The sequence below is a fragment of the Guillardia theta genome, assembly GCF_000315625.1.
Source record: "Guillardia theta CCMP2712 unplaced genomic scaffold GUITHscaffold_48, whole genome shotgun sequence".
Lineage (NCBI taxonomy): Eukaryota > Cryptophyceae > Pyrenomonadales > Geminigeraceae > Guillardia > Guillardia theta.
In genome coordinates this window covers 227,403-250,774 of record NW_005434626.1, presented here as the reverse complement: position 1 = coordinate 250,774, position 23,372 = coordinate 227,403, and the positions used below count along the sequence as shown (strand labels likewise).

General features: G+C 53.0%; 10 protein-coding genes across 10 annotated transcripts; 6 read left to right on the top strand and 4 right to left on the bottom strand.

Moving 5' to 3' along the window:
• The first annotated feature begins 654 nt into the window (after window positions 1-654).
• On the top strand, window positions 655-943 carry GUITHDRAFT_153361 (hypothetical protein). Its single transcript, XM_005830057.1, has one exon. The coding sequence runs from the start codon at window positions 702-704 to the stop codon at window positions 855-857; it is 156 nt and encodes a 51-aa protein (XP_005830114.1). The 5' UTR covers window positions 655-701; the 3' UTR covers window positions 858-943.
• Window positions 944-1,790: 847 nt separating this feature from the next.
• GUITHDRAFT_110861 (hypothetical protein) lies at window positions 1,791-2,743 on the top strand (the record flags this gene model as incomplete). Its single annotated transcript, XM_005830056.1, has 4 exons — window positions 1,791-2,142; window positions 2,220-2,292; window positions 2,386-2,578; window positions 2,627-2,743. The coding sequence occupies 4 exons, from the start codon at window positions 1,791-1,793 to the stop codon at window positions 2,741-2,743; spliced, it is 735 nt and encodes a 244-aa protein (XP_005830113.1).
• Window positions 2,744-2,809: 66 nt separating this feature from the next.
• Window positions 2,810-3,827, bottom strand: GUITHDRAFT_110860 (hypothetical protein; the record flags this gene model as incomplete). Its single annotated transcript, XM_005830055.1, has 2 exons — window positions 2,810-2,935; window positions 2,985-3,827. 2 exons carry the CDS (start codon window positions 3,825-3,827, stop codon window positions 2,810-2,812), a joined length of 969 nt encoding a protein of 322 aa, XP_005830112.1.
• Window positions 3,828-6,811: 2,984 nt separating this feature from the next.
• On the top strand, window positions 6,812-8,140 carry GUITHDRAFT_73307 (hypothetical protein; the record flags this gene model as incomplete). The annotated part of the gene is made up of 2 exons (XM_005830054.1): window positions 6,812-7,191; window positions 7,810-8,140. 2 exons carry the CDS (start codon window positions 6,812-6,814, stop codon window positions 8,138-8,140), a joined length of 711 nt encoding a protein of 236 aa, XP_005830111.1.
• Window positions 8,141-8,754: 614 nt separating this feature from the next.
• Window positions 8,755-9,420, top strand: GUITHDRAFT_153360 (hypothetical protein). The gene has a single exon (XM_005830053.1). The coding sequence runs from the start codon at window positions 8,796-8,798 to the stop codon at window positions 9,327-9,329; it is 534 nt and encodes a 177-aa protein (XP_005830110.1). The 5' UTR covers window positions 8,755-8,795; the 3' UTR covers window positions 9,330-9,420.
• Window positions 9,421-10,434: 1,014 nt separating this feature from the next.
• RecQL4 (RecQL4 DNA/RNA helicase) lies at window positions 10,435-11,843 on the bottom strand (the record flags this gene model as incomplete). Its single annotated transcript, XM_005830052.1, has 4 exons — window positions 10,435-10,656; window positions 10,812-10,961; window positions 11,104-11,347; window positions 11,395-11,843. Coding segments are annotated over 4 exons (1,065 nt in total), but the record flags the coding sequence as incomplete, so codon positions are not given.
• A 1,901-nt stretch (window positions 11,844-13,744) lies between these two features.
• GUITHDRAFT_163934 (hypothetical protein) lies at window positions 13,745-14,563 on the top strand (the record flags this gene model as incomplete). The annotated part of the gene is made up of 1 exon (XM_005830051.1): window positions 13,745-14,563. Exon 1 carries the CDS (start codon window positions 13,811-13,813, stop codon window positions 14,561-14,563), a length of 753 nt encoding a protein of 250 aa, XP_005830108.1. The 5' UTR covers window positions 13,745-13,810.
• Window positions 14,564-15,495: 932 nt separating this feature from the next.
• GUITHDRAFT_140707 (hypothetical protein) lies at window positions 15,496-16,271 on the bottom strand (the record flags this gene model as incomplete). The annotated part of the gene is made up of 5 exons (XM_005830050.1): window positions 15,496-15,524; window positions 15,679-15,721; window positions 15,848-15,959; window positions 16,004-16,114; window positions 16,162-16,271. The coding sequence occupies 5 exons, from the start codon at window positions 16,269-16,271 to the stop codon at window positions 15,496-15,498; spliced, it is 405 nt and encodes a 134-aa protein (XP_005830107.1).
• Window positions 16,272-16,839: 568 nt separating this feature from the next.
• Window positions 16,840-18,213, top strand: GUITHDRAFT_163933 (hypothetical protein; the record flags this gene model as incomplete). The annotated part of the gene is made up of 2 exons (XM_005830049.1): window positions 16,840-17,791; window positions 17,870-18,213. The coding sequence occupies 2 exons, from the start codon at window positions 16,840-16,842 to the stop codon at window positions 18,211-18,213; spliced, it is 1,296 nt and encodes a 431-aa protein (XP_005830106.1).
• Window positions 18,214-18,279: 66 nt separating this feature from the next.
• GUITHDRAFT_110854 (hypothetical protein) lies at window positions 18,280-20,834 on the bottom strand (the record flags this gene model as incomplete). Its single annotated transcript, XM_005830048.1, has 13 exons — window positions 18,280-18,339; window positions 18,390-18,458; window positions 18,509-18,574; window positions 18,621-18,785; window positions 18,838-18,933; window positions 18,977-19,161; window positions 19,206-19,348; window positions 19,954-20,018; window positions 20,139-20,205; window positions 20,252-20,367; window positions 20,420-20,530; window positions 20,576-20,644; window positions 20,715-20,834. 13 exons carry the CDS (start codon window positions 20,832-20,834, stop codon window positions 18,280-18,282), a joined length of 1,332 nt encoding a protein of 443 aa, XP_005830105.1.
• Between the last annotated feature and the right edge of the window lie 2,538 nt (window positions 20,835-23,372).

Sequence of the window (23,372 nt, the reverse complement as noted above, 5' to 3'; positions counted from 1 at the left end):
CATCTTTTTTAATTAATACGGATTTTTTAAAATTATATACAGTACTACAGGTACTACAAGTATAGTACAAATTCAATGATACGTAGTGGTGCTGATCCAGCTCAACTAGTTTGTACCAGTCGCTCAAAATATATGCTTATAAACGTACAAGTATTTTTCGTTGTGTTTGATCCTGTGGGGAGGCGTATCCAGTATACCGTACCCCCTATTTTCTAATATAAAGTAGGGGTATCCTCATAGAAATGGGAGGCTTGTACTGCTGACCGAAGAAGGGAGGCCGGGTGTGCACAGGGGGTGGGGTTATAGCCAGATAGGGTAGGGGTGGGATACATGGAAGGCTTTGGAGAGGTATGGTAGCAGTTATACAACTTTTACATAGTGAAATACATATAAAACAGTGTACCTTGGATGTAGTAGACAACAGTATGTCATCAGCATGTGCAGTGTGTGTAGTTTGATTGTGGATGAAAGGGGTAGGGTGGATAGTGGATAAAAACAAACAACAGGGAAACAGGAAACCAACTGGAAGAGTGTAATAGTGAGAAGGAAACGAGATCGAAGTCAAAGTGAGCAAGAGAGTAGTAGACATCAATAGTCACGTTTGTGCTGATCTGCTCAGAGGATACACATCGCCCAACGCAAAGTGCCAAAGAGATCAAGGAGTGAAACTCAAAAATCTACACTACGTGGTTTCTACAAAGATGATTCCAGTTCTACTCGCCCCCGGCGCCGTCATGATCTTTTCAGCCATAGGCCTCTCGTTCATATCGGGAATAGCAGTTTACAAAATTTTCCCAGTCAAGAAGGAAGAGGAAGAAGAGATGCTGGAGTTCGAATACGTTCGACCAGAGTTGTGAGTCAAACTCATTCGGCATGTACTCTGGTGTTGTAATCTACACAGTATCCTGTACATAAGTTGCTTGTTTGCTTTTGGTTCAACGGAATAAACCAATTTTTCATAGGCCTCTGTTTTTTTTCTATGCTTTGGTCATAATTTGAAAAAGTGAGCTTTGAAAGCCATTCGGCAGACTGAGTTTTATAGAGTTCGTCCTCCAGCATTCCATATACCAGCTGTCTCTAGTCCTGACTGACGTCTGGCTGTTGCATTCAAGAATACGGCATTGCTCTGCAGAGTGAAAGTAGTACAAATGAAATTTCCGATGGGCCACATGAAACCCAACTGAGCCGGCAATGACTCCTCCCACTGAAAGCTTTACGGCCACCAAACTAATTCTCGTGTAGAGATCAGATGGCATATGCAGCAAAGTGGAACAAAACAAGCATGTTCATCGAAACAGAAAGGAATAGATTGCAAGATTTGATCTTTACCCAGCGTTCAAACCAGCTTTCCACCTGATACGCAGTGTAACGCTGAAACTCGGATGTCTGGTGCATGTATCACGAGTATCACCTGTCAAGGTTCAGCTCTTGAGCTCGTCCGTGTGTCGCTGCTCTACCTGCGCTTTCTTGTCTCTTTCCTGCTGCTCTACCTGCGCTTTCTTGTCTCTTTCCTGCTGCTCTACCTGCGCTTTCTCGTCTCTTGCCTGCTTCTCTACCTGCGCTTTCTTGTCTCTTTCCTGCTGCTCTACCTGCGCTTTCTTGTCTCTTTTCTGCTGCTCTACCTGCGCTTTCTTGTCTCTTTCCTGCTGCTCTTGCCGACTCGTGGGTCAAGTGTTCTTTTCGTCCCTGGAATCATTTTGTTGGCTACAGCCAGGGTGGGGTACTTGTTGGGCCAAGTGCCGGGTAGTCCTACCTGCGGTGGTGTGATGGTGGACGGGAAGCGAGGATCCATGGAAGGCAGTCGAACGGAAAGAGACAAGGGCAAGAGACGAAGAGCAGTGGTTCATGAGAGAGACCAAGAGAGATCTGAGGGTTTCATGGAGCTTCACAGCATGCGAAGCCGGTGCTGTTCGTCACAAGCTTACATCAAAGTCGGAATCGTCAGCGATACACATGGCTGCTTCGATGCAAGACTTAGAGATATCTTCGATGGTGTACATGAGATTTGGCATGGCGGTGACCATGCTGGCAAGAATGGCAGTTATCAATCAGCATGGGATGTCCTCAAGGAGCTGAATAACATTGCTCCTGTAACTTGCATGGTTCGTGGAAATGTAGACACTTTCGCTGGAGGAATACGAGGTGTGAGCACTTCCGATGCATTTTGATTGTAACAATCCACACGCGATTCATCCCTCACATACGTTTTGTTTTCTCAGGTCAGAAAGGATTTTCTACCAACACCCCGCTAGATTTCACTCTCGACTTTCCCCTCTACTCGGTCAGGCAAGGGTTGCCTGGGGCATCTTCTGCGCTGCTTCTACATATCTGTGGATTCCCCAAAGAAGCAGGGAAAGAGACGCAAGGTGCTGAGCCTTGTTCCAGTTACACATTTGACAAGGAGAGCCGGAATCGACAGGAGAATCTTCATGATTGCAAGTCCACAGACGAATTCGTTGCAGAAAGACTGCAAGATATCACCGGCGACCCAGCCAACGCCCAAGAGGTTGTGAATGCGCACAGACTCGATGTCATTGTTTTCGGTCACTCACATCAGTCGAGGATATGGTACCATGAGGTAAAGATTGCGATATGACTTTGTTGTCTCATACGGTTCATTGAACAGGGACGATTGTTCATTAACCCTGGTAGTGCGGGGCCCAGGAGATTTTCTCTTCCCAAGTCTGCATGTACCCTTGAGATCCACGAAGAGAAGTTTATTGCGAACATCTACAGGTGGTAGTGATCATATGGTGACGTTGGTCAATTTCTTCCAACGAGATTTTCCTTGAAACAACGAATGTCTAAATCATTTCGCTCGCCTTGTCTCAGGGTCAAGTCTAACCCCGTTAATTCTACTTCTGGCCACAGCAGTAGCATCTGCCAAGATCTTCTTGTCCACACCATATCGTGGTGGAGGGGGCAACATTGATGGCTGGTGCAACATAACTTCAGTCGTGACCCCTAGGGAAATTCAACGTCACCTGAACATGTCCGGGGGACCTCGATACAGGTTTGGAATGCCCTTCGTCGAATGAAAAGTCTGCTATTTCAGTTCGCAAATGTGTAGCAGATTGAGGTCTCCTCGAGATCGATCTGGTATTGCCGATAGTATGTGTCACGGTGTGGTCGCTCTTTCCAAGGCGTATGCTCCCTCCTCTCCTGCTCGTTCTTTGCGACCCCACCTCCGAGCCAGAATTGGGGTACATGCTCAAGGACAGCAACGACTGGGAGCCATAGTCGTATGACTGCCTTGAAGTTGACTTGCGCAATCTCGAGTACTTTGCCAAGGGAACTGAGATCTGAGGAGTTGCAGTTCTGGAGGGGTCCATAGACAGCTCGTGCATGCTTCTTCGGGCATCGATCATGAACTGAGAGTAGTCGGCAGCGAGCCTTCGGTTCTGAGAGATGAAGTTGGTGTGCTTCCGGTTCTTGGCGACATGGTCGTACTTGGTGAAGTAGTACTCACCTTCAATCAGCGATTTGACCAGCGGCTGATTCAGCTTCTTGTCAATCTCAGCACCCCGAGATCCTCTACAGAAGTCTTTGGTCGTAACACTGGGGTGTTTTTCATGGTAGAATTTGCCCTCCAACACATTTTGTATGCACGTCTGCCCCTCATTAGAGCTATCCATGGCTTGATGATGCCTGTTGTTCCATCCTGCCTGCAACAGAGGGATGTTGATGGCTCGTCCTGACCGAGCCTTGTGATTGTCCCCCCCAGATTGAAGGAGAGCCCCAACGCCTACCTGCGATTCCGTCAAACATTCAATCTTCGCAAAATACAAATGATACAGCTTCCTGAGGATAGATGATATCTTTAGCATCTTCGATCAATCTTGCATAGTTGAGTTGCTCGTTTACAGCGTAATTGTCAAAAATTTCATTTATCTCCTTTTCGAGGAGGTTACAACCGATCTTCGTACAGAAATTCAAGAAAACTTGTTTAGACCAGTGCTTCTTTCCGTCTGATTGGAAAGATTTTACAACATCATTCACTTTGGACCAGCATGTCTTGAATCGATTCAACAGTATTGACGGAATCTTGTTGGTGTCCTTCATTCTGCCACTCAACGACTGACAGAATACCAGATGTCGGAGCAGCTGTCCTTTCAAGCTTCAACTCGCCGCATGATCGAAGTTCCAAGGACTGAAAGAAATTGTGTCAAACAAAGGAACAATCATCATGATGGTTAAATAGATGCTTTTTGCTAAATTGCCTTCTATCGATTCTAGCCTGCATGGTTTCAGCATCACATTTTCCAAGAGGGCGGCATGTTTCAACTTGCTTCATTGTCGCATAGCAAGAACTCTGCTCATTTCTTCTTCCTCTGTAGTGCTATCTGTCTCAACGTCCTCTCGTTTGAGCTTCACGTTCCTCCACGTTCCTCCTCCAGCGGCCTCCATCGACTCGCGCAGTGCGCATGATTATCTCACCGCCGCTCATTGTCGTGCCCGGAAACCTGATCCCCTGGTGGGATGGATTGGAATTCGCTGTGCCCGGAGGAGGTAGGGGTCATCATGTAAGGGGTCATGATTCGATTTTTCACATATGGCTGCCTTTGAAAGTGGGTGGAGACAAGTGAAAATGACCGGTACTTTTAATTATGAAGGGGTATGTCGCTCAAAGAGGGTGGTGCAGTTTCTTAGGGCGGTAGTATTCCGCACAGGCTATTGAATATTACAAGTCCTCTGCTAGGTAGGGTAGTCTTAAGACCCCCTTTTAAAAGAGACTTGTCAGGGGTAGTCAACTCACTGATGGGGTACGGTACCACCCCGGGCCCTGCCAGAGCATCTCAGGCCACGCCGTGGTCAAAATCCACTGGCTTGCAGAAAGTTGACGGCAAGAGTAGGCCCCGCCTCAGAGGGAGGTAACGAAAACTGACTCAGTGAGGGTTCCTGATTGTCCTCGCCTTTTAACTTCACTTCAAGTTGAGTAAAGCTGGGTCCTCGCCCGGTACTGATTTCTAACTTAACTTTGAGTGAAGATTCGGTCCCGGTCCGGAGTCACGGCGTCGGAGAGTCGGTCCGGAGGCCCGGGCCGCGAGCCTCTTGCCCCGCCCGACTCCCGTCCCGGAGCGACCGTCAGCGGCCAGGCTGGCACCCGGTGACCGTTGGCCAGGCATCGGGCCTGAGTGAGCCTCGGAGTGTCCCAGCCTGAGGCCGCACCCGGTGACCGGGGTGCAGTGGCCCGCCCGGGCGCGGGGCCGCCGGGCCCCTGGCAGACTCCCGGAGTCCGCCGGGACCGAGTCCCCGGCCCGCCGCCGGGCCACTGTCACACCCGGCGCCGGCGGTGACTGAGCGGCCGGCCTGTGTCACTCCGACGAGTGCCACCGACTCGCCTGACTTGCCAGTTGCCGGCTTTCATTTAAGGCTGAAGAGACTCAAGCTCACGTCGTATCGGGCCCCCGGGCGGCGACTCCCCGGTCGGAACGCGGGGCCGCGGCCGGGCTGAGCGGGACCGTGCGGCGGTGTGAGCGGCCCGGGCCGGCCGCCGCTGAAAATCGAAACAGCTTAAACAGATTTGGCAAGTGGCGAACATTGATCTGAAAATTTCAAATATCCATATTCAATAATTCAAATTACATCTTTGTTTGACAATTTTTGACTACACCGCCTCCTCGTCACGTCGGAAGGTTGGTGGGGATCATAGTGGAGATGAGGGCAGGTGAAAGGTCTCCTTGTTGACCAGGGGTACCTTGAACCTGGAAGAGGGGGGTCACAAAACTGAGGCAACAAAAATCAAAACTATAAGTTATTCCAACCCCGAAATACCACCCACCAAGGCGATAGATCGAGGATGGTCCCAATGGTGGGGTGGGGTGGGGTCATGAGGAACTGGGGGTGGGCCCTTGCAAGAGTCAACAATGACCGAGAAACTATTGTCAGGGTGGGGTCATTGAGAAGGTTGTGGTGGGGTAGGGGTGGCCCTCTCCTCATTTTGGGGAGTCGATTGAACAACAAAAGATAAAACTACCTAAAAGATAATTCTTGTCTTCAAAAAACTTTTATATACAATTGAGTTGTATCTTTCTACCAAAATAAATCAGTAATTTTTTTCTAAACTCCGTTGAACGGGTACGTAATCGAAAAGATCCATTAAAAATTAGTTATATAAATCGACAAAGAGTATTTTCGTATTTTTTAAAAACCCAAAAGTGTAATAGTGCACGAGACTTTTTGTACTAGCAGTTACTACTATGCAGACCAAGCGGTGCTTGACATGGGAGGCTGGGCAGGGGGGAGGAGAGAGCTGGGGATGAAGCAGAGAAGGCTGAATGATGTAGTTGATGTTGTGTCTAAGGATGCGCTGGTCTAGAAGATTTCTTCATGATGCAAGAAACACCAGTGCCCCTTCGATTTTTTGAACTCTTTGAGGGGTGCAGAAATGTGCGATGATACGTGATTTTCAATGTATAGAGTTGATGATTACTATGATGATTATGAAGATGACGAAGATGAAGACTTTATGGAGGCGAAGGTAATTTTAGGGTGTGTTGATGATGACTGCCAGCGAGTGAGACAACGACCAACGACCGTTCGAGCAAGTCCATGGGACGTGAACATCACAGTTAGGGTATAGTCGGTTGTCATTTGAAGAAATTTTCTTACAGTAGTTGTGTTGGCTATTTATTTTTTTCACGCTTCCTGTCCTGTCCTGTCATGTCCTGTGGCAGTTATGGACTGACCATGTTGCAGGTCGGGGTAAAGCAATGTGTGCACAGTAATCGTTGTTTCTCCGCCTTCTCTCCTCCAATTGGCAGCCGTCAAACTTTCAAGAACATCACATAACATGTCTGCTCTGCTCGCAATGGAATCTCTCGACAACTCGTCTGCCAACTCCACCGACACCTCAGCGTCAAAGCGGGAGAGAGCTCTGGGAAAGATCCTGTGCGAAGCGGCGTCGGAAGGAGATCTGGAGCATATCAAGCAGCTGGTGGAGTCGAACGCAAGCGTGGACACGTGCGACTACGACAAGCGATACGCCATGCACCTGGCCGCAGCTGAGGGTCACGTGGAGGTGGTGAGGTATCTCATCTCACAGAAAGGGAACGTCAACGTCAAGGATCGGTGGGGCGGGTATCCTCTCAAGGACGCGGCCGTCGGAGGTCACACGGCTGTGCGAGACCTGCTGCTGCAGCACGGCGCGAAGATCGACGAGGCAGACCAGCAGGCGCTCGGGCAGCAGCTGTGCGGGTTTGCGGCAAAGGGTGACCTGGAGGCTGTAAGAGGGATGATAGAGTGCAGAGTTAGCGTGAACGCGTGCCTGTACGATCAGAGGACGGCTCTGCATCTTGCTGCTGCTGAAGGACATCTGGACGTGGTGGAGTACCTTGTGAGCAAGCAGGCAGACATCAACGCCAAGGACAGGTGGGGAGGAGACGCTCTAAAGGACGCTATGCGCGGGAACCACAAGAAAGTGACGGATCTGCTCAAGGAAGCAGGAGCCCTGGGCCTGAGCGACGAGCACTCGGACCATGGGATGACAATGGGGGAGAGGATGTGCAAGGCAGCGAGCAGAGGCGATCTGGAGGAGATCAAGAGCCTGGTGACCAAGAACGCGAGTGTGAACGCGTGCGACTACGACCGTCGCTCTGCGCTGCATCTGGCAGCCGCTGAGGGGCATCATGAAGTTGTTGCCTTCCTTGTAATCTATGGGGCGAATGTAAATTGTACAGATAGATGGGGAGGCGACCCTCTGAAAGACGCTATCCGAGGAGGTCACTCGCAGGTTCAGACGATCCTGAGGAACGCCGGAGGACGAGGAGAGCAGGACGATCATTCTGACCACAAGGACCATGGTGACAGGATGTGCAACGCTGCCGCCAAGGGCGACTTGGCACAGATCAAGAATCTCGTGGCGAAGGGAGCGAGTGTGAACGCGTGCGACTACGACCGTCGCTCTGCGCTGCATCTGGCAGCTGCTGAGGGGCACGACAAGGTCGTCGAGTTCTTGATCCAGTGCGGAGCCAACGTGATGTGTGTGGACCGGTGGGGAGCGAGTCCGCTCAAGGACGCTGTGAGGGGAGGGCACACCCGGGTACAGCAGCTCTTGTTTGATGCCGGGGCGTGCATGGAGAACAAGATCGAAGCTGTGAAGGCTCAGGTGAGGAGGAGGTGGAGGAGGTGTTTGTACTGAGGGGAGTGGGAGTGGTGAAATGAGGGCAAGGGAGAGGGCGGTGGGTGGAGGAGGGGCATGTGCTGATGACGAGGGCAGGTGGAGGCTGAGAGCTACCGCGCGAAGCCGCTGAGCATCCGAGCACGAGCTGAGAAGTGGAATGTGAATAGGGAGGAGGTGAAGATGGGGAAGCTGCTGGGAGAGGGGCAGCAGGGCTACGTGCTGCGAGCCGACTGGAGAGGAATGCCAGTCGTTTGCAAAGTGCTGAAGAATCGGGAATCGATGACAGATGACCTTGACTTCCAGGCATGCAGATCCTTTGCGCCTTGATCTTTCTCTTCTCCTCCTCACCCCCCCTCCTGCTGCTGTGTTGTTCCTCCCCTTCCTCCTCGTCTTCCTCGCTTCTGCCTGGCGATCGCCTCCTTTACCCCAGTCGTCCGCATTTCCATTCCTGACCCTTCCCCCGCAGAACGAAATTCAAGTCCTCTCGCAGCTCAGGCACCCTAACCTCGTGCTCTTCCTCGGTGCCTGCCTGGAAGGAGAGCCCAAGATCATTCTGAGCGAGTACCTTGACGGGGGGTCGCTGGAGGACGAGTACGAGAAGAAGCGGGCGGAGAAGAGCGCGCCATGGCGGCCCTCTGTCGTCGTCGTTCACCGCTGGGCCCTCGAGTTGGCCATGGCGCTCTGCTTCCTCCATGGCTGCCAGCCGTCCGTGATCCACCGGGACCTCAAGCCAGGAAACCTCCTGCTGACGGCCGAGGGGCATCTTAAGGTCTCAGACTTCGGTCTCAGCAAGATCTTCGACGCCAACTCGTCGGACGGGACGTACAGGATGACGGGGGTGACGGGGACCCTCCGCTACATGGCGCCTGAGGTCATGCGGTCCGAGGCCTACACGGAGAAGGTGGACGTTTACAGCTACGCGTTCGTCTTGTGGTTCATGTGCACGGGCGAGAGGCCGTTGATGGGGAAGGTGCAGCAAGACTTCCTCGATGCCGCCACCCGCCACTTCGACCTCCGTCCGGACCTGGAGGAGATCTCCTACAAGCCCCTCGCCGCCCTCATGGCGTCCGCATGGCACGGAATTGCGGACCAGCGACCGACGGCTGCGGAGCTTGTGGCGAGGCTCCGAGCCATGCAACTCCCGAACAACCCCAAGGAGAAGGCATGCAAGAAGAGGAGCGGAGCCAAGTCGTGCAGCATCTCGTAGACGAGGGAGAGAGCGGGGAGAGAGTGGACGAGGGAAGAGGGAGGGGAGGGAGCAAGAGATTGTTTGGTGCCTGATAGCATATTCACTTGTCACTATTATCGCTTCTTGATCAACTCCTCTGCTAGCTCCTTGATGCGCTCAAAGTCGATGCTCTTGTACCTCCCCCAGCTACTGTTCCTCTGCCACATCCTAGCTGTGAAGGCTGGGCTGGGGAGGCCATGGAAGATGCGGGCGATCACTCGCCCGTTGAAGAGCTTGTGACTTCCCGCAAAGCTGTGCAAGAAGCTGATGATGTCACCTCGCAGGAACTTTTCTCCTCGCATGTCCTGCACCTTCTTTGCCTCCTCCTCCTGCCCGGCTGAGTCGAAGTACCTCCCGACCGCCTCTGACAGAGCCACGTGCTGCTCGGGGCTGCGGGAGGGAATCTTATCAGCCTCCTCCATCATCCTCTCAAGCGTCAGCACTCGACGGACTTGTCGCTCCTCCAGGCCGCGCAGGCGGGAGAGGATGCGGTCGACAAGCTCCTCCTGCTCCTCGTCGCTCGTAGCCTTGCGGACACAGCAGACGAAGCACTTCCTGTCGGCCTGCAGGCGGATCAGCCGCTGCGAGGAGAACTTGCGGAGCTCGGAGAGGACGGCGGAGGGCGACATGCCCGTGAGGTTGGCAATAGTGACAGGAGAGAACTTCCACTGGCCGTTGGTGGGCCTGGCGGAGCCCATGATGGCGGAAACAGCTCGGCTGGAGAGGAGAAGGTCCTGACCCTTCTCAGAGATGCAGGAGAGGGAGCAGTCGAGCAGAGAGCCGTTGTGGTTGTCAATGACCTCCTCCTGCTCGAGGAAGGACAGGACGGTCGACATGCACTCCTTGCTCGCGTCGAACTCCACATCGTGGTCCTCGGGGATTGCCACCATCGTCCCTGCCGACTTGTCCTTGAGGACATACTTGATCATGGCCTCTACCTGCGGAGAGTTGGAGGATCAGAAGGAGAGCAGGCAGAGAAGCGGAGGAGAGGGGGAGGGGGAGGTAGAAGGAGGAGGAGGAGGAGGAGGAGGAGGAAGAGGAGGAGGAGGAGGATGCAGAAAGGAGAGTAGGAAGGAGTTGGCCTCACGTTCATTCGCTCGATGCCATCGGAATACGCGTAACTTTTCTTCCTCTCAAAGTCGTCGAAGTCGTAGAAGAGATGACAGAAAGCTTCGCGTCCGTCTCGTCCTGCCCTTCCGATCTCCTGCACGTAACTCTCGATGCTGTCGGGGCAGCTGAAGTGGATCACTCCCTGCACATCACGCTTGTCGATCCCCATCCCAAAGGCAACTGTTGCGACGACTATCTGCTCAGATGGTTGAAAAATGAGAAGATGAGGAAAACAGTGAAGGGGACACGGAGAGAGGAAAGGAGAGGAGAGGAGAGGAGAGGAGAGGAGAGGAGAGGAGAGGAGAGGAAGACGGTATGTGAAGGAATGAGGGGACAAGAAGAGGAAAGCACCCGAAGCTTGCCGTCGAAGAATTTGTTCTGCACTCTTTGTCTGTCCTTGTGTGGTCGACCAGCATGATAGAAATCGGCGGAGAGCTTGTGGTAGGAGAGCAACTTGGCGACTTCCTCGCACTCAGACCGGAGCTGACAGTAGACAATGACCTGCAAACTAAGTGAGAAGGGAGAGGAGGATGTCAAAGAGGGAGGGAGGGAGGGAGGGAGAGAGGGAGGAAGGTAAGGAAGGAAGGAAGGAAGCGAGGGAGGGAGGGAGGGAGGTGAGCACGCCATTGAAGAGGTAGCTTACACTGCCTTTGCTGAAGCACTTGTCCTCTCGCAGAAGCTGAACCAGCGCAGACCGTTTGCTCTGCTCCCGAGAGACCGAGAGGAAGAGGTTGGGGCGGACTATCCCGACCCGCACAGTCCCTTCCTCGGGGATGCTGAGGGCGTCTCGTATGTCTCGCTCCATCACCTTCGTGGCCGTGGCAGTCAGGGCGAGTATCGTGGGGATCTTGAGGTGTTGTCGGATGAGCATGTTCAGCCGCGAGTACCTGCGGTGTCAAGTCAGCTGGCAGGCCATCGAGCTCTGGGTGCGCACGAGGGACGGAAGTTGTGGGCCCACTCTGACAGGCAATGAGCCTCGTCGACGCAGGCAAGAGAGAAGGGCGGGAGGAACGAGGCGAGAGAGAGGAAAGAGTCGGTCATCAGCCTCTCGGGAGCGATGAAAAGTATGTCGATCTTGCCCGCCCGCAGCCCCTCGACCACTCGTTGATACTCCTCGTAGCTCTGCGTACTGTTCAAGGTGGCAGCTGCGACTCCACCTGGCATGTGCTCGAGCTGATCTTGGATGAGAGAGAGGAGAGGAGATATAACGAGGATCGATCCTTTCAAGTGGCAGGACGGCAGCTGGAAGCACAGGGACTTTCCTCCTCCTGTTGCTGAGACGAACAGCGTCGACTCTCCTGCCAGCACCCTCTGCAGGACTGTTTCTTGGCCTTCCAGGAACTGTGAGTGACCGAAAACATTCTGCAAAGTCGAGAGGATGTCATCGTCCTCACGTTTTTGCCTTGCGGGACTGGCTTCTCCCGGATCATGGTGCTCTCCGGTCACATCCGCCACAGAAGATTCTCCCTCAGCATCAACCTTCTGATCACGATGTTCTTTCTTTGTCTTCACCTCCTCCTTTGACTTTAGACTATCGACAATGTTGTACAACTTCTCTTCATCTTCTGCCCCCACAGCATCCTTGTCCCCAACGACCAGCGGGCAGTCTTTCGCCCAGTGTCCTTTCTTCCCGCATCTCAGACAGTTGTTCTTGCCCTTGTACCTAACCTTCCCTTTGTAAACAGTATACTTCTTGGTCTTTCCTCCCATAGGAACACAGCCTCCAGACCTGCTGCCTCTGCCCTTGAATTTCTTCTTGCCCTTCATCTGCAACTTCACAAAGTTTTCTCGTATCGGCGCCGTCCCCTCTTTCTTCGATCGTTTGACCTGCAGAGGATGCAACTTGGACTCGAAGTATGCCGACTCATTCTTCATGGTCGCGCGGTAGTTGGGCATGACATCCATCGAGGCGAGGGCTTCCATCGGATCAGAGACGATAGACAACAGAGTCTGTGCCTCGCGCTCAGTGTCAGCATCGGCAGATTTGTTTGACGATGACTGAACGGTCGAGATGATGGGTCTATCATCGTCATCAACTTGTGCCTTCTTGCTCTCCTTCTTGTCCTCAAAGATCTTGGAGGACTGAAACGGATTGAGGTCGGTTGGCTCCAAGCGAGGTTTGTCCGAAAGAGGACTCCTCAATGAAGATCTCATGAGGAGAAGAGAAGAAGGTTGAGAATTTCTCTTGCGACATGTCACAGGTGTCGGCACTTGAATCTCATCTACCTCGCTTACACTTTCCCCCTTCTCTGCCACAGTCAGCAGACAAATTTTCTTTGTGTTTGGTTCTTTGCTCTCATTGTCGCAAGAAACCGGGCTTGTTTGATTTCCACCCTCATTGCGTTGAGGCCTCGCTCTCTCGCTCTCATCATTCTTTGGCCTCTTGTTCGTCAAACTTCCTCCGCTTAATCTTAACGAAACGTTCGGCGCATTGAAAAGCGTTCGGACCATGCTCGCCAAAGCTTTGCTTGCCGACTGCCCATTTGTATCGGCATTGATCTTCTTACTGGAATGGGCAACGTCACACTGTTTTTGGTTTGCTTGGATAGCTTGCAATGTTGTACTTTTTACATCATTGGTCTGCTTGATCGTATTAGTCAGTTTGCTGTATGCTCGATACAACGCAGCGATATTCTTCTCTTTCAGGATATCTTCATGCTTCGGCTTGTGTCCATGAGCGCTCACGAACGAGTGCTCCCATGCTTTGATCTCCCTCTTGAGCTCGCTTGCGTCTGCCGAGCTTCCCATGCCTCCGGTCACCCCCAGCATCGACTACCGTCCTCCCTCCCTCTCCATCTCACGGGCTATTAGGCGGGGGATCACCTTGGACCAGGGGTCCTTCTCCTGATATCTTAGGGGTAGTGGTGTATGATAATCCAGTTGGTTAGGGTGGTGGGTCCATGCAGTCATAGAGGTAGGTAGGGGTAGGCCTGGCTAGGCGGGGGAAATGATTCAAACGCATTCTAGATGAATGAAAATGGGAGGGAAATGGGGGAAGATGAAGAGAAGTTTCATCATCGACGTGTTGACGTTGATGGAATGCGTCATGGGCAATGAGAGCAAAAGAAATAGAATCAGCAGAGAGATAGTTGGTTGGACAAGAGACTGCTTGTGTTGTGAAATTGATTTTAATGCACTCCTTGCCGGTCTCGAAAAGAGAAAGAGGGTGGAGAGTGGATGGTGGTGATGGGCGAAGTCAGTTACTTTATGTTGATTGGGTTGTTGTCAAGGTCTTCACACTTGGAGAAGGATTTCACCTACCGAAGATTCTCACATCTGTTTGCAGGGTGGTCGGTTTAGCGTGATGATTGACCTGGATGTAATCTGACTAAAGTGAAACCTTTGCGCCAATGGATTTTCTGACCAATAACTTCACCCCCGTGTCTGTGTGTGTGGTGCTCTTCCTGGACATTGGACTGAACAGTCTCATGGATCCCCTTAGCGCGCAGATCGGGATTGTGATCCTCTTGACCTGCCTGCAAGTTTCCTTTCCTCTCTGTACCGTCGTCTTGATCTTCATCATGCTGACAAGAACGAAGTTTATGCGATCTGGTCGATTCGGCGACATGCTCAGCAGGTTCAGGAACCTGGCTGTCACCTTTCCCCTCTATGCGGTGTTTCTCATAGCATCGAAAGCTTATCGCATCGGAGCATACGCGAGGTTCATACCGACCAATCTCTTCTGGACGATGGAGGCTTTCTATCCCATCTACATACTGGAGAAGATCTTCTCTATCTTGTTCTACAGCTTCGTCTATCAGACGCTCCTGCAACTCGGCGACCCTGACCTGTACATCTCCAACGCCGCAAGAGATCAGGACGAGATCCCCGTCTTCTGTGACGAGCTGACAGCAAATCAGTTCCGAGGGATCCCGCAGATCATCCGGGAGGATGTGAGAGTGGAGGAGGTCAACGCTGCTGTCAGAATCATCAACGAGTTTGTCATCGAGAAGTATCAGATCCTCGAGATGAGCCTCAAGGAGATCCAAGACTTCGAAGTGGGAGAGGAAGTGCTGGAGATGAAGAAGAAGTGGGACTCTCAACAAACGCTCGAAACTTCCAACGTGAGGATCCGACTGACAACAACCTTGCACGTTGTCTGATTGTCCTCCAGGTCGATTTCTTCACAGACCACGACCTAATGCTTTATGATCAACTCAAGGAGCATCTGCACAAGATTTTACATGTTGCATTCATTCTGTGGACACAAGCTGCTCGTGACATTTTGGCAGATTCTTGTGCATGTCAACCGGGTCTCGATGTTCCGTACTTCTCGGAACCTTTCCATGTATTGCAAACCAAGTCGAACAAACGAGGTTTGGTTCCTCTCTTTGCGTGCAAGCAATCTGATTCCTCCTCCAACAGTGTCAGCAGTGGGCGAAGAAGCAAATGGAGAAGATAAATCTGAACAAGAGAGGTGAGTGCAACTGACACGTCTCGGTGACGTGGCTGACATGATGGCTGGGAAGACTCAAGAAAGGACAAGAGACGCACAGCTCCACTCAGTTCAATCAAGATACATCCTCGAACATGATTGTCATCATAACTTTTATTTCCTTTCGATTGTACATTAATGTTATCTCCCTGTGTCAATGGTGAAAGATGAAGTGTTCTACTGACTGTCTGACGAGTCAGATGACTTCGAAAACTATCATCCTGCACATTCTGCGTCTCTAGAGCTCAGGATTCGAGTCCTTCTCAGTGCCCAGCTCTAATGTCGTGTTATTCCGTCAACCCATCCCCATATTCGAGTACCTGAAAGAAAAGTAGAGGGGTGCTCCCCGTATTTCTCCTCCAGCCTTCAAAACCAGTCAAGAGAGGAGAAAGAAACATTGTGACGACACATTCGACACAAAGCAAGGAACTTCTTGTTGTCTTTTGATCCCTTGACAATATCCTTTATCTTCTCTGAACATGAACCATGTAAGAAGGATCCGAATATTCAAGTTGTGAGAAGCACCAGCAGTCTTTGACTTGTCATGCTTCTTGTAAAATTCCACAATCAGTCTCTCTTTGTCTTCGTCACTCAGTTGTTTCAAAGCCTGTCAACGTTTGTCAGTTGGTCTGCAAAGAGATGAGGAGAAACGCCGCGAGAACAACAAAACACTCGAGAGAGCTGCACAGCACAAGCTTGTGGAGGGCAGACCTTGTCTTGTGTGGACAATTCACAGGTGCAAGCTTCTGCTTGAGATTGCTGGTGTGACGGTGAGACATTCACCTCCACCACACTGCATCACCTGGTAAGCAGGACAACCAAACATCTGACAAGCCTCGTCAGAGCTGAGAGTAGGGACAGACTGCTCGCCTGCACTCCACTTGACATCATGTTGGCTTCAGACTCGCAGTCGCTCCTTGTACTTCCCTTGAGCTTCGCACACTTATCCTACCGGAGGACAGGTGAGCTCATCGCATTTCCCTCCCCCGACAGGTACCAGCATGCACTTCTCGAAGTCCTTGTCGCATATCTCCATCCCTTTCTTCTGACTCTTCCCCGTTTGACTGCCCAGCCACAATTCAGCAGAGGTAGGAAGGTTCAACATCACCATGTGTGATAGCAGATGTCGTGTTGATTGCAGCATTCCGTCAGCCCGTGTTTGGAATCGATCATGAAACCCGGCACGCCACATCCGTTGAACGTTGGTTTGTGCCCTTCCCTGTCATCCAGTGCTCAACATCAATTCAAGGCCACAAATGTGTTCACCGGTGACGAGGATTATTCCCGTTTTCACACTTGAATTTACACGTTTGAGCCCATGAGACCGAAGCGCAGGAGAAGAAGTACACGAGTGAGAGGACGCTAGAGAGCTTCATCATTGACGCAATTTTAATCTCCCTCCTGAAGATCATCCGTGAGAACGCTGGTGAGTTTTTCGGGCGTTCTTTGATCCTTCAGCTTCAACATGCAAATATTAGCCTCCTCTTGGAGCTGTCTGTTTCTTTCTTTCTGGGCTAGATCTATCTAGGTTTGTTACGCATAGTTTGCATGTCATTTCTCCTGCATCTCTCCCGTCTCTCAAGCTTTCTCCGCGCTCTCCTCCCCATCCTCACCTCTCTCCTCCTTCGCTCCCCCTAGCATTCCATACCTTTCCTTGCTTCTCACCCCTACCCCACCTGTCTCAAGATTATCAACATGGACCACCCCATTTTCCTCCAATTTTGTACCCACCTTTTCCCTTTCAATACTACCCCACCCATGTCTCCTAAGACACCAATCCACGTGGTGCACCCCGATTGATAACGGCCACACTTGCCGTTCCATTCTACGTTTCGTTGATGTAACGGAAACAACTTTAGGGTAACGGAAACAACTTTGGGGTAACGGCGGGTGGGGTGCGCCTCAAATAGTAACATGGCAGGAGGCAGTAGCGACACGGAGACGATGGCGGGCAAGGGAGGAGCAGAGAGGGGAGAGAGAGGGCAGAGGAGGACGGGATCTATTCTCATCCTCACCAACAGGATAGGAACATTCTCCGGTCACACAGGAGGCGGCAGTGCGATGAGGGAGAAGCTATGTGCAGCGCTGGTGCGGGAGGGATACGAGCTGAAGATGTTTGCCGCTGGCAAGCATGAGAGTGCTGATGTTGTCTTTACTGATTACTGTCCTATGATGCTTCCCACTTGGAGAGCGCTCAAGTCAATCTGGAAGCTGTTGAAGGAGAGCGACCTTGTGATCGTCTCCGGGAGCTATACTCCGTGCATTCCCTTTGGTTTGTTGATGGCAAAGATCTTGGGGATAAGATCGCTCGTCATCTTCACTACAGACAGCGACCAGGTTGTGAGAACGTACTATCAAGGGATTGAGAGGTTGGTTTGGTGGTACCTCTACAGCTGGACTGACAGACTCACTGCATCGTTGGCAAGCAAGGTGTACACAAGGTCTGAAGAATACCAGGCGAAGCTGAGAAACCTGCACGGCATCTGCTGTGACGGAGTGATGGTGCAGAGCGACCAGTATGGCGCCTTTCATGCCGAGCAGAGGGACTCTGACGAGGAGATACGCAAGGCAAGGGACCTCCTGTCGGGCGGCAACTCCCATCGTCCGCTGATGATCTATGCGGGCCGATGGGCAGCGGAGAAGAGGATCGAGCTGTTGGTAGCGAACAAGCCTCGTGACTTCATCGTTGCCATCGTTGGTAATGGAGATGGATCGGGAGCGGCAGACGCCATACATGCCATGCACAACCCAGACGAGGGCGTGATCTGCCTCCGCGAATTCGTGTCGCATGATCGGCTGCGAGTCATGTACAAGGCAGCAGATATCCATGCTTCTGCCTCTGACTTCGAGAGCCTCGGGAACTCGGCCCATGAGTCTCTGCTGTGCGGAACACCTGGTAAGATCTCATCGTGTTGTTCCTCCTCCTTTGTTTCCCCTGCTCCTGCTTGGTGTGCTGATAGTTGATGTTGTGCAGTCGTCTTGCAGAGAGCAGGCGGGTACATCAGCCAGGTTGAAGGCGAGGAGCAGGGCTTCCTCGTGGATTGGAAGGACAAGCAGGAGGTACAGGAAGCGCTCCGCAAGGCTTTGAAGCTCAAGAACAAGGTTCATCCCCGACAGAGAAAGACCGAAGAAGGCACTGAGATCGTTCGGAGACTGTTGGCAAAGCCCGGCCCAGCTCTCCTTCCTTGCTCCTTGTATGGCTGGCGCGTCCTCCTCCCTTGGACCCTGAGGTTCCCAGCATTCTTGGTGCTCACCATGGCGTACGTGAATCTGCCCAACTCATGGCCACGGGCACTAGTGCAAGGTCAGGCGAAGTGACGGCAAAGAGCACGTGGCGTGACGGGTGCCAATATGTGAGTGAGGTGAAGGTGACAGCAGGAGGAGCTAGACGAGTTGTTGAATGTTATGTTCTATCCCCGCAATCCCCTTCCCCACTCGCACCAACTGCAAGCAGCGTCACCTCAGGTCACAGCCCGCGCCTCAGCATCACAAACCTCTGTCGCAACCTTGACAGCCGCTCTCACAGCTTCTTGTGCCTCCTCTCCCCTCGCTAGCCCGTGCAGCTGCCGGGCAACCTGTCAGAGCAGGACTGCAGCATACTGTAGTATCGCACCAGCCTGGCGTTGAAGCAGTCTCCAGCTCCCACCGAGCTCCTTCCTTCGATCGTCTCGGTCTCGACCTGCCCGAAAGCGTCTCAGGGTTGAACACGCCTCATTCTCCTTCACTTCTCCTCCTCCATGTGCAGTGGCCCACGCTGCTCCCATTGCTCCGCGCTTGACGACGACGAGTTTTGGGCCATGCCTGCAGCAGGCTCGGGCAAGTTGCTCCCCCTGCCCTCCTCCCGTCCAGTGAGAGAGCTCCTCTTCCGTTCCCAACAGGACATCGATGTGCTGCCACAGCTGCATCTCGCGGTTATTCCGCGTGTCGAACGTGCGGAGGTACCTGAAGCATCTCCTCTGCTGATGTCCTGCCTGCAAACCATGGGCTGGTGTCGAGCGCGATCTTGTCAAACTTTCTCAGCCGAGCAAGCACCATCATCTTCAGTGTGGGTCAAGACAGCTCATGAAGGCCGCTGACTTACGTCCTTGACGTCCTCTGAGTCGACAAGGCTGTAGCCTGACATGTACAACCAGCCGCAAGGCATGCAGCTTGTGCATTCTTGCCAAACAAGCTTTCCGCCCCTGTAGTAGGACGACATTCGTTGTGAGCCTCGAGTTCTTATTACATTCACGGCTGTGTTGGCTTGACTTGGAGCGACCTTCACCCCTGTTGATGTTGAGAGGCACGTCAAGCAACACTGCATGCTCTACCTGCTGCATCCAACCAACTCTTTGACATCATCCCGAAGGTGTCTCTCCCTAGGTTCGTCACGAGCTCAACCTCGTTCCCCAGCTTTGCCAGCAGCCATGAAGTCGCCGCTCCGCACCCTCCCAGCGAGGGCACAATGGGCGCCCTGCATGCTCAGGTCAGAGGAAAGCTTCGAGGGGAGCAAGGGAGCACCTGAGGAAACTGACGTTGGATCCCCATCCATCCAACCTCTCCTCGTCAGATGGTAGATTACCCTTTCCCTGCTCACTACTTGCGTCCTCCTCCACGTGTACATCCAAGACTGTGTTGCCCGCAACTACAAACCGGGCCATGGCTGTGACAAGAAATTGCGGGTGCGATGGAGAGGTCGAGATGAGGAGAGACTAGTTAGCAGCCGCAGAGGAGTCAGCGGCGGGCGAGTGGGGGGGCGGGGGGGCGAGGAGATTAGGAGGTTTTTAAAAAAGAGGTAGGCGTGGAAGTGGGTGGGAGTAGGAGGACATGGAAGGAGACTGCCGGGTGAAAGAGGGAGGCAGGGAGGAGATGGAGGGAAAGGGAGAGCACTGCCTTAGTATACAGGGATGGAGAGCACGGGGAGAGACTGAAGAGGAACCAGCCGGAAGGTGAGAGGTTTACTGCCAAGAGGGGAAGGGATAATGATAAGACAGCTACGAATTCCAACAGAAATGCGACAGAGCAGACGCTGTAACACAGCAAACCCCTGCCATGATGTGCCAGAGCGAGTGAGCATACCTCCATTCCTCCGAGCCGATGAGGCAGCTCCTCGACTTGGCAAGGAAGCATAGTGGCACGATACACTGGGAACAGAGAGTCAGCACCGACCTGCTCACACAACCGCAACTTTCACTCGGGTGAGATAGAACAAGGAGATGCTATCATATCAGGCATGAATCTCAACAAGAGTGATGTAAGCTCACCAGGAAGACCTGTGTCGGCAACGCTACAACCCAAACCGACAGTTCTACCGGCTTTTCCCACATCCATCTTTTAAAGTGCTCAGTGGGACAAGACCGAAGCTCGATGATCGTACCGGAAGCAGTCGTACCCAACCACAAGTGCAGTTGCTGTTGCGACATATCGATCGATAAGGTCAAGAGTCGTACACCCGTGGAAGACAGCGTCGGAGAGAACGCTGGTGACAGTCACCTTTAAAACGTCAGCTGGCAGATCTTGAGATGATTGGGATGAAGAGACTTACAACGGAGACAACAGCACAGATGGCGTATCGGCCCATCATCCCGTAGAAGACAGCGAGGAGCGCAAAGCTCAAGCAGGAGATGCCCACCATGAGATCCAGCTTGACGTGAGGCTTGCGAAAAGTGAGGCGCTACAGCATGCAGCAGGGTGCAGAAACCTCCACTCCCTCGATGTGACTTCCTTCAGGGTTCACATAGAGCATCTGCATGCTCTTCTTGAAGATATCCTGAAGTTGGAAAAACACAAGAGTGGATCAGGGAGTTCGGAATTAGCAAACATGGCTGTGAGGACTGGACCTTAGTGCTGACGGACTGCGGTTGCTTCATTTTCTCTTTTTCCATGAGGGAGGGATTGCTTGAACTTCTCCTCATGACTTGACTGGTCTGTTGTTCTTGTGGAGTCGAGCTAAGAAGCATGTCCATCTTGATGTGAGGAGCCATGGGACGAGGAGAAAATCTGAGAGGGGATTCACTTAACAGAAGGGTCGCCTGTGGGAGCGATGCCGTGTTGGAGGCGGGCAGGTAGCCTGATAGCTAGCAACTCAAAGGGAAAGAGTAGCACCATTCTCTCTTTCTTCGCCCATTGTCTGCGGTGCAAGACTCGCACGCCCCTCGTCCATGCCCTGTCCCATGGCTGGAGCCAGGGTTTCCACGCCTGGGAGGTCTGAAATTGACCGAAATCAATTTTCATAATTTCAAAACTTGATGAATCGAATGAAACATTTCAAGCCATGCCCAAATCTGCGCCGCTAGATGGTTCTGGAGGCCTTGTCGGGCGGGCCGCCGGAGCCGGGCCTCCCGGCCCGGCGGAGTGCACTGCGGTCCTCGGCCCCGGTACTACCGTACCGTGATGATCGGACCGTCGGACCGTACGGTGACCGGTGATGCCCGGCCAGACTCTAGCCCGGCCCGCGGCCGGGGGCCGGCGGCGGCGGCGAGCCTGGGCCCGAGGCCCGGCCCACTCACTGACTCGGGGTCGGAGCCGCCGCCCGGGGTCCGGCCGCGTGACCGGGCGTCACAAGTTCCGGCGGGACGACCGTCCGGTCTGGACCTCAGGGCCTCAGCCTGGCCGCACGGTCACTGAGTCGCCGGCGAGGCCCAGCGCTGCGGCCGCCGCGGGCCCGGCAGCGGCGCCGGTCACTGCCGCCGGGTTCAATGATTGCCGGCGCAGTGCCGCTGCCCGGGCCTGGCCTGACTCGGAACTACCCCTACCGTACTAGGCTACCCCTGAACTATCCGGGCCCTGAACTTCCGAACTCAGTAATAAGATCATGGGGTAGGCACTGGCAGACTGAGTGGGGGACATTTACTCAAAGTTAAGCCTTAAAAAGCAGTACGAGTGGGGGAATGTTCAACGGTTGTCAAATGGTGCCAGTGGGGGGGAGTTGGCCCCGGGCCGTTGTTTGCAACCGCCATAGCGTCCTACTTTACGTCCTACTAATTTTGAATTCAACTATGAGTAAAGAAGCGTCATAGAGGATCAAAATGGCCATCGTGAACAGGGTCGGGGTCTCTTCCATGGACCTCAGTGCGGGAGGAGAGAGAGAGAGAGAGCTCCTTGAGCGATGATGTCGACAAGCTTATCTTGTCACTAGCTCGTGAGAGATATGCAGGCAAAGGAGAAGTAGAAGAACTGAGAAGACGAAGACGTAACCGAAACGATGGAAGCGAGCCAGCTCTTGTGTATGCACGGTCGATCGATTGTTTTTCGGCTCCTTCTCTTTCGATCCCTCTCTATCCCTCTCTCTTTCTCTTTGTTTACCCCCATCTCCCTCGCATTCTTTTTGTTTCCTGCCTCATTTTTTTCTCTCCCACTTTCCTCCACGAATGGTCCTTGAACTGGAGAAGAAAGACTTGTGGTTAGAGGAGGAAATAGTATAGGAAGCAGGGCAAAAGAATGACAGGTAACAAGGTATGCATAGGTAAGCAAGAGAGGAGAAGTCAGTGTTAGTCAAGTGTTTTGATGACGAGTCCACTGCAATTGTTGAGATGAACACTTCATGTGCTCGTAAATAGCTATTTTGCCATGCATCGACCCACCAACAGGGGCAGATCCGGAGACAGAGAGACATAAAGGGAGGGACTCGGTGGGAGCCTGAGAGTGGTGGAGGGGAGAGAATATCTGACACCGGCTCATGTAAGCTCCTGTAGCAGGTTTCTTCCTTGGCTGAGAAAGTAACATGAGTTGCTTCCCCTGCTTCTCGTCCAAAGTCAAACCCGAGGAGGGTCATGATGACTCGCTACTCAAGCAGAAGTTGGAAGAAGCGACAAGAAGGATCTCAGAGCTCGAGGCCGCGCTGAGAAAGCAGACTGTCAATGACCTCCCAGCGTCTCAAGGAGACGTAGAGACGATCCCGCCAAGCATTTCCAGCCTCAAGTCATCAGACAAGACGCAGGTGAGGCCATCGGGAGCCGGGGAATGGCGTTTGACCGACGAGATCAAATCTGCTCTGCGCGAGCTGATCGGCATGTCCGATGACTCGCTGCGATTCAATTTCCTCAACAACAAGCTCCTTTGCTCTCTCGGCGTCGATGTGTCGGCCCTCATGCAGCACACAGGCCTTGACAGGCTCTCGTACGAGGACTACGAGGTCAGAGTCGCAATAGAGTGGGAGCTCGAGCGCAAGGCCAGCAGCCTCGACGACCTCAACATCCTCCGAGTCATGGCGGAGTGCATCCCCGGCGGGAGCGCGGCGAGTCCTCTTGCGGGGCTACAGGGGATGACGGAGAGCGCTCTATCGGCTCTATGGCAGACGGCGATAGCAGGGAGGCTTGCGGAGGCGCTGAGGAGGCCGGCGGAGGCAGGAGGGCGGGCGGGAGGAGACGGTCTGACGTCGCACAACAGCAAGTTTGCGGTGAATGAGTCAGACGGTACAGGCAGCGGGGAGGTACGCGAGGCCGTGTACGGGAAGATCGAGGAGTACTACGGGGGGCTAACGGACCGGATCGGGCTAC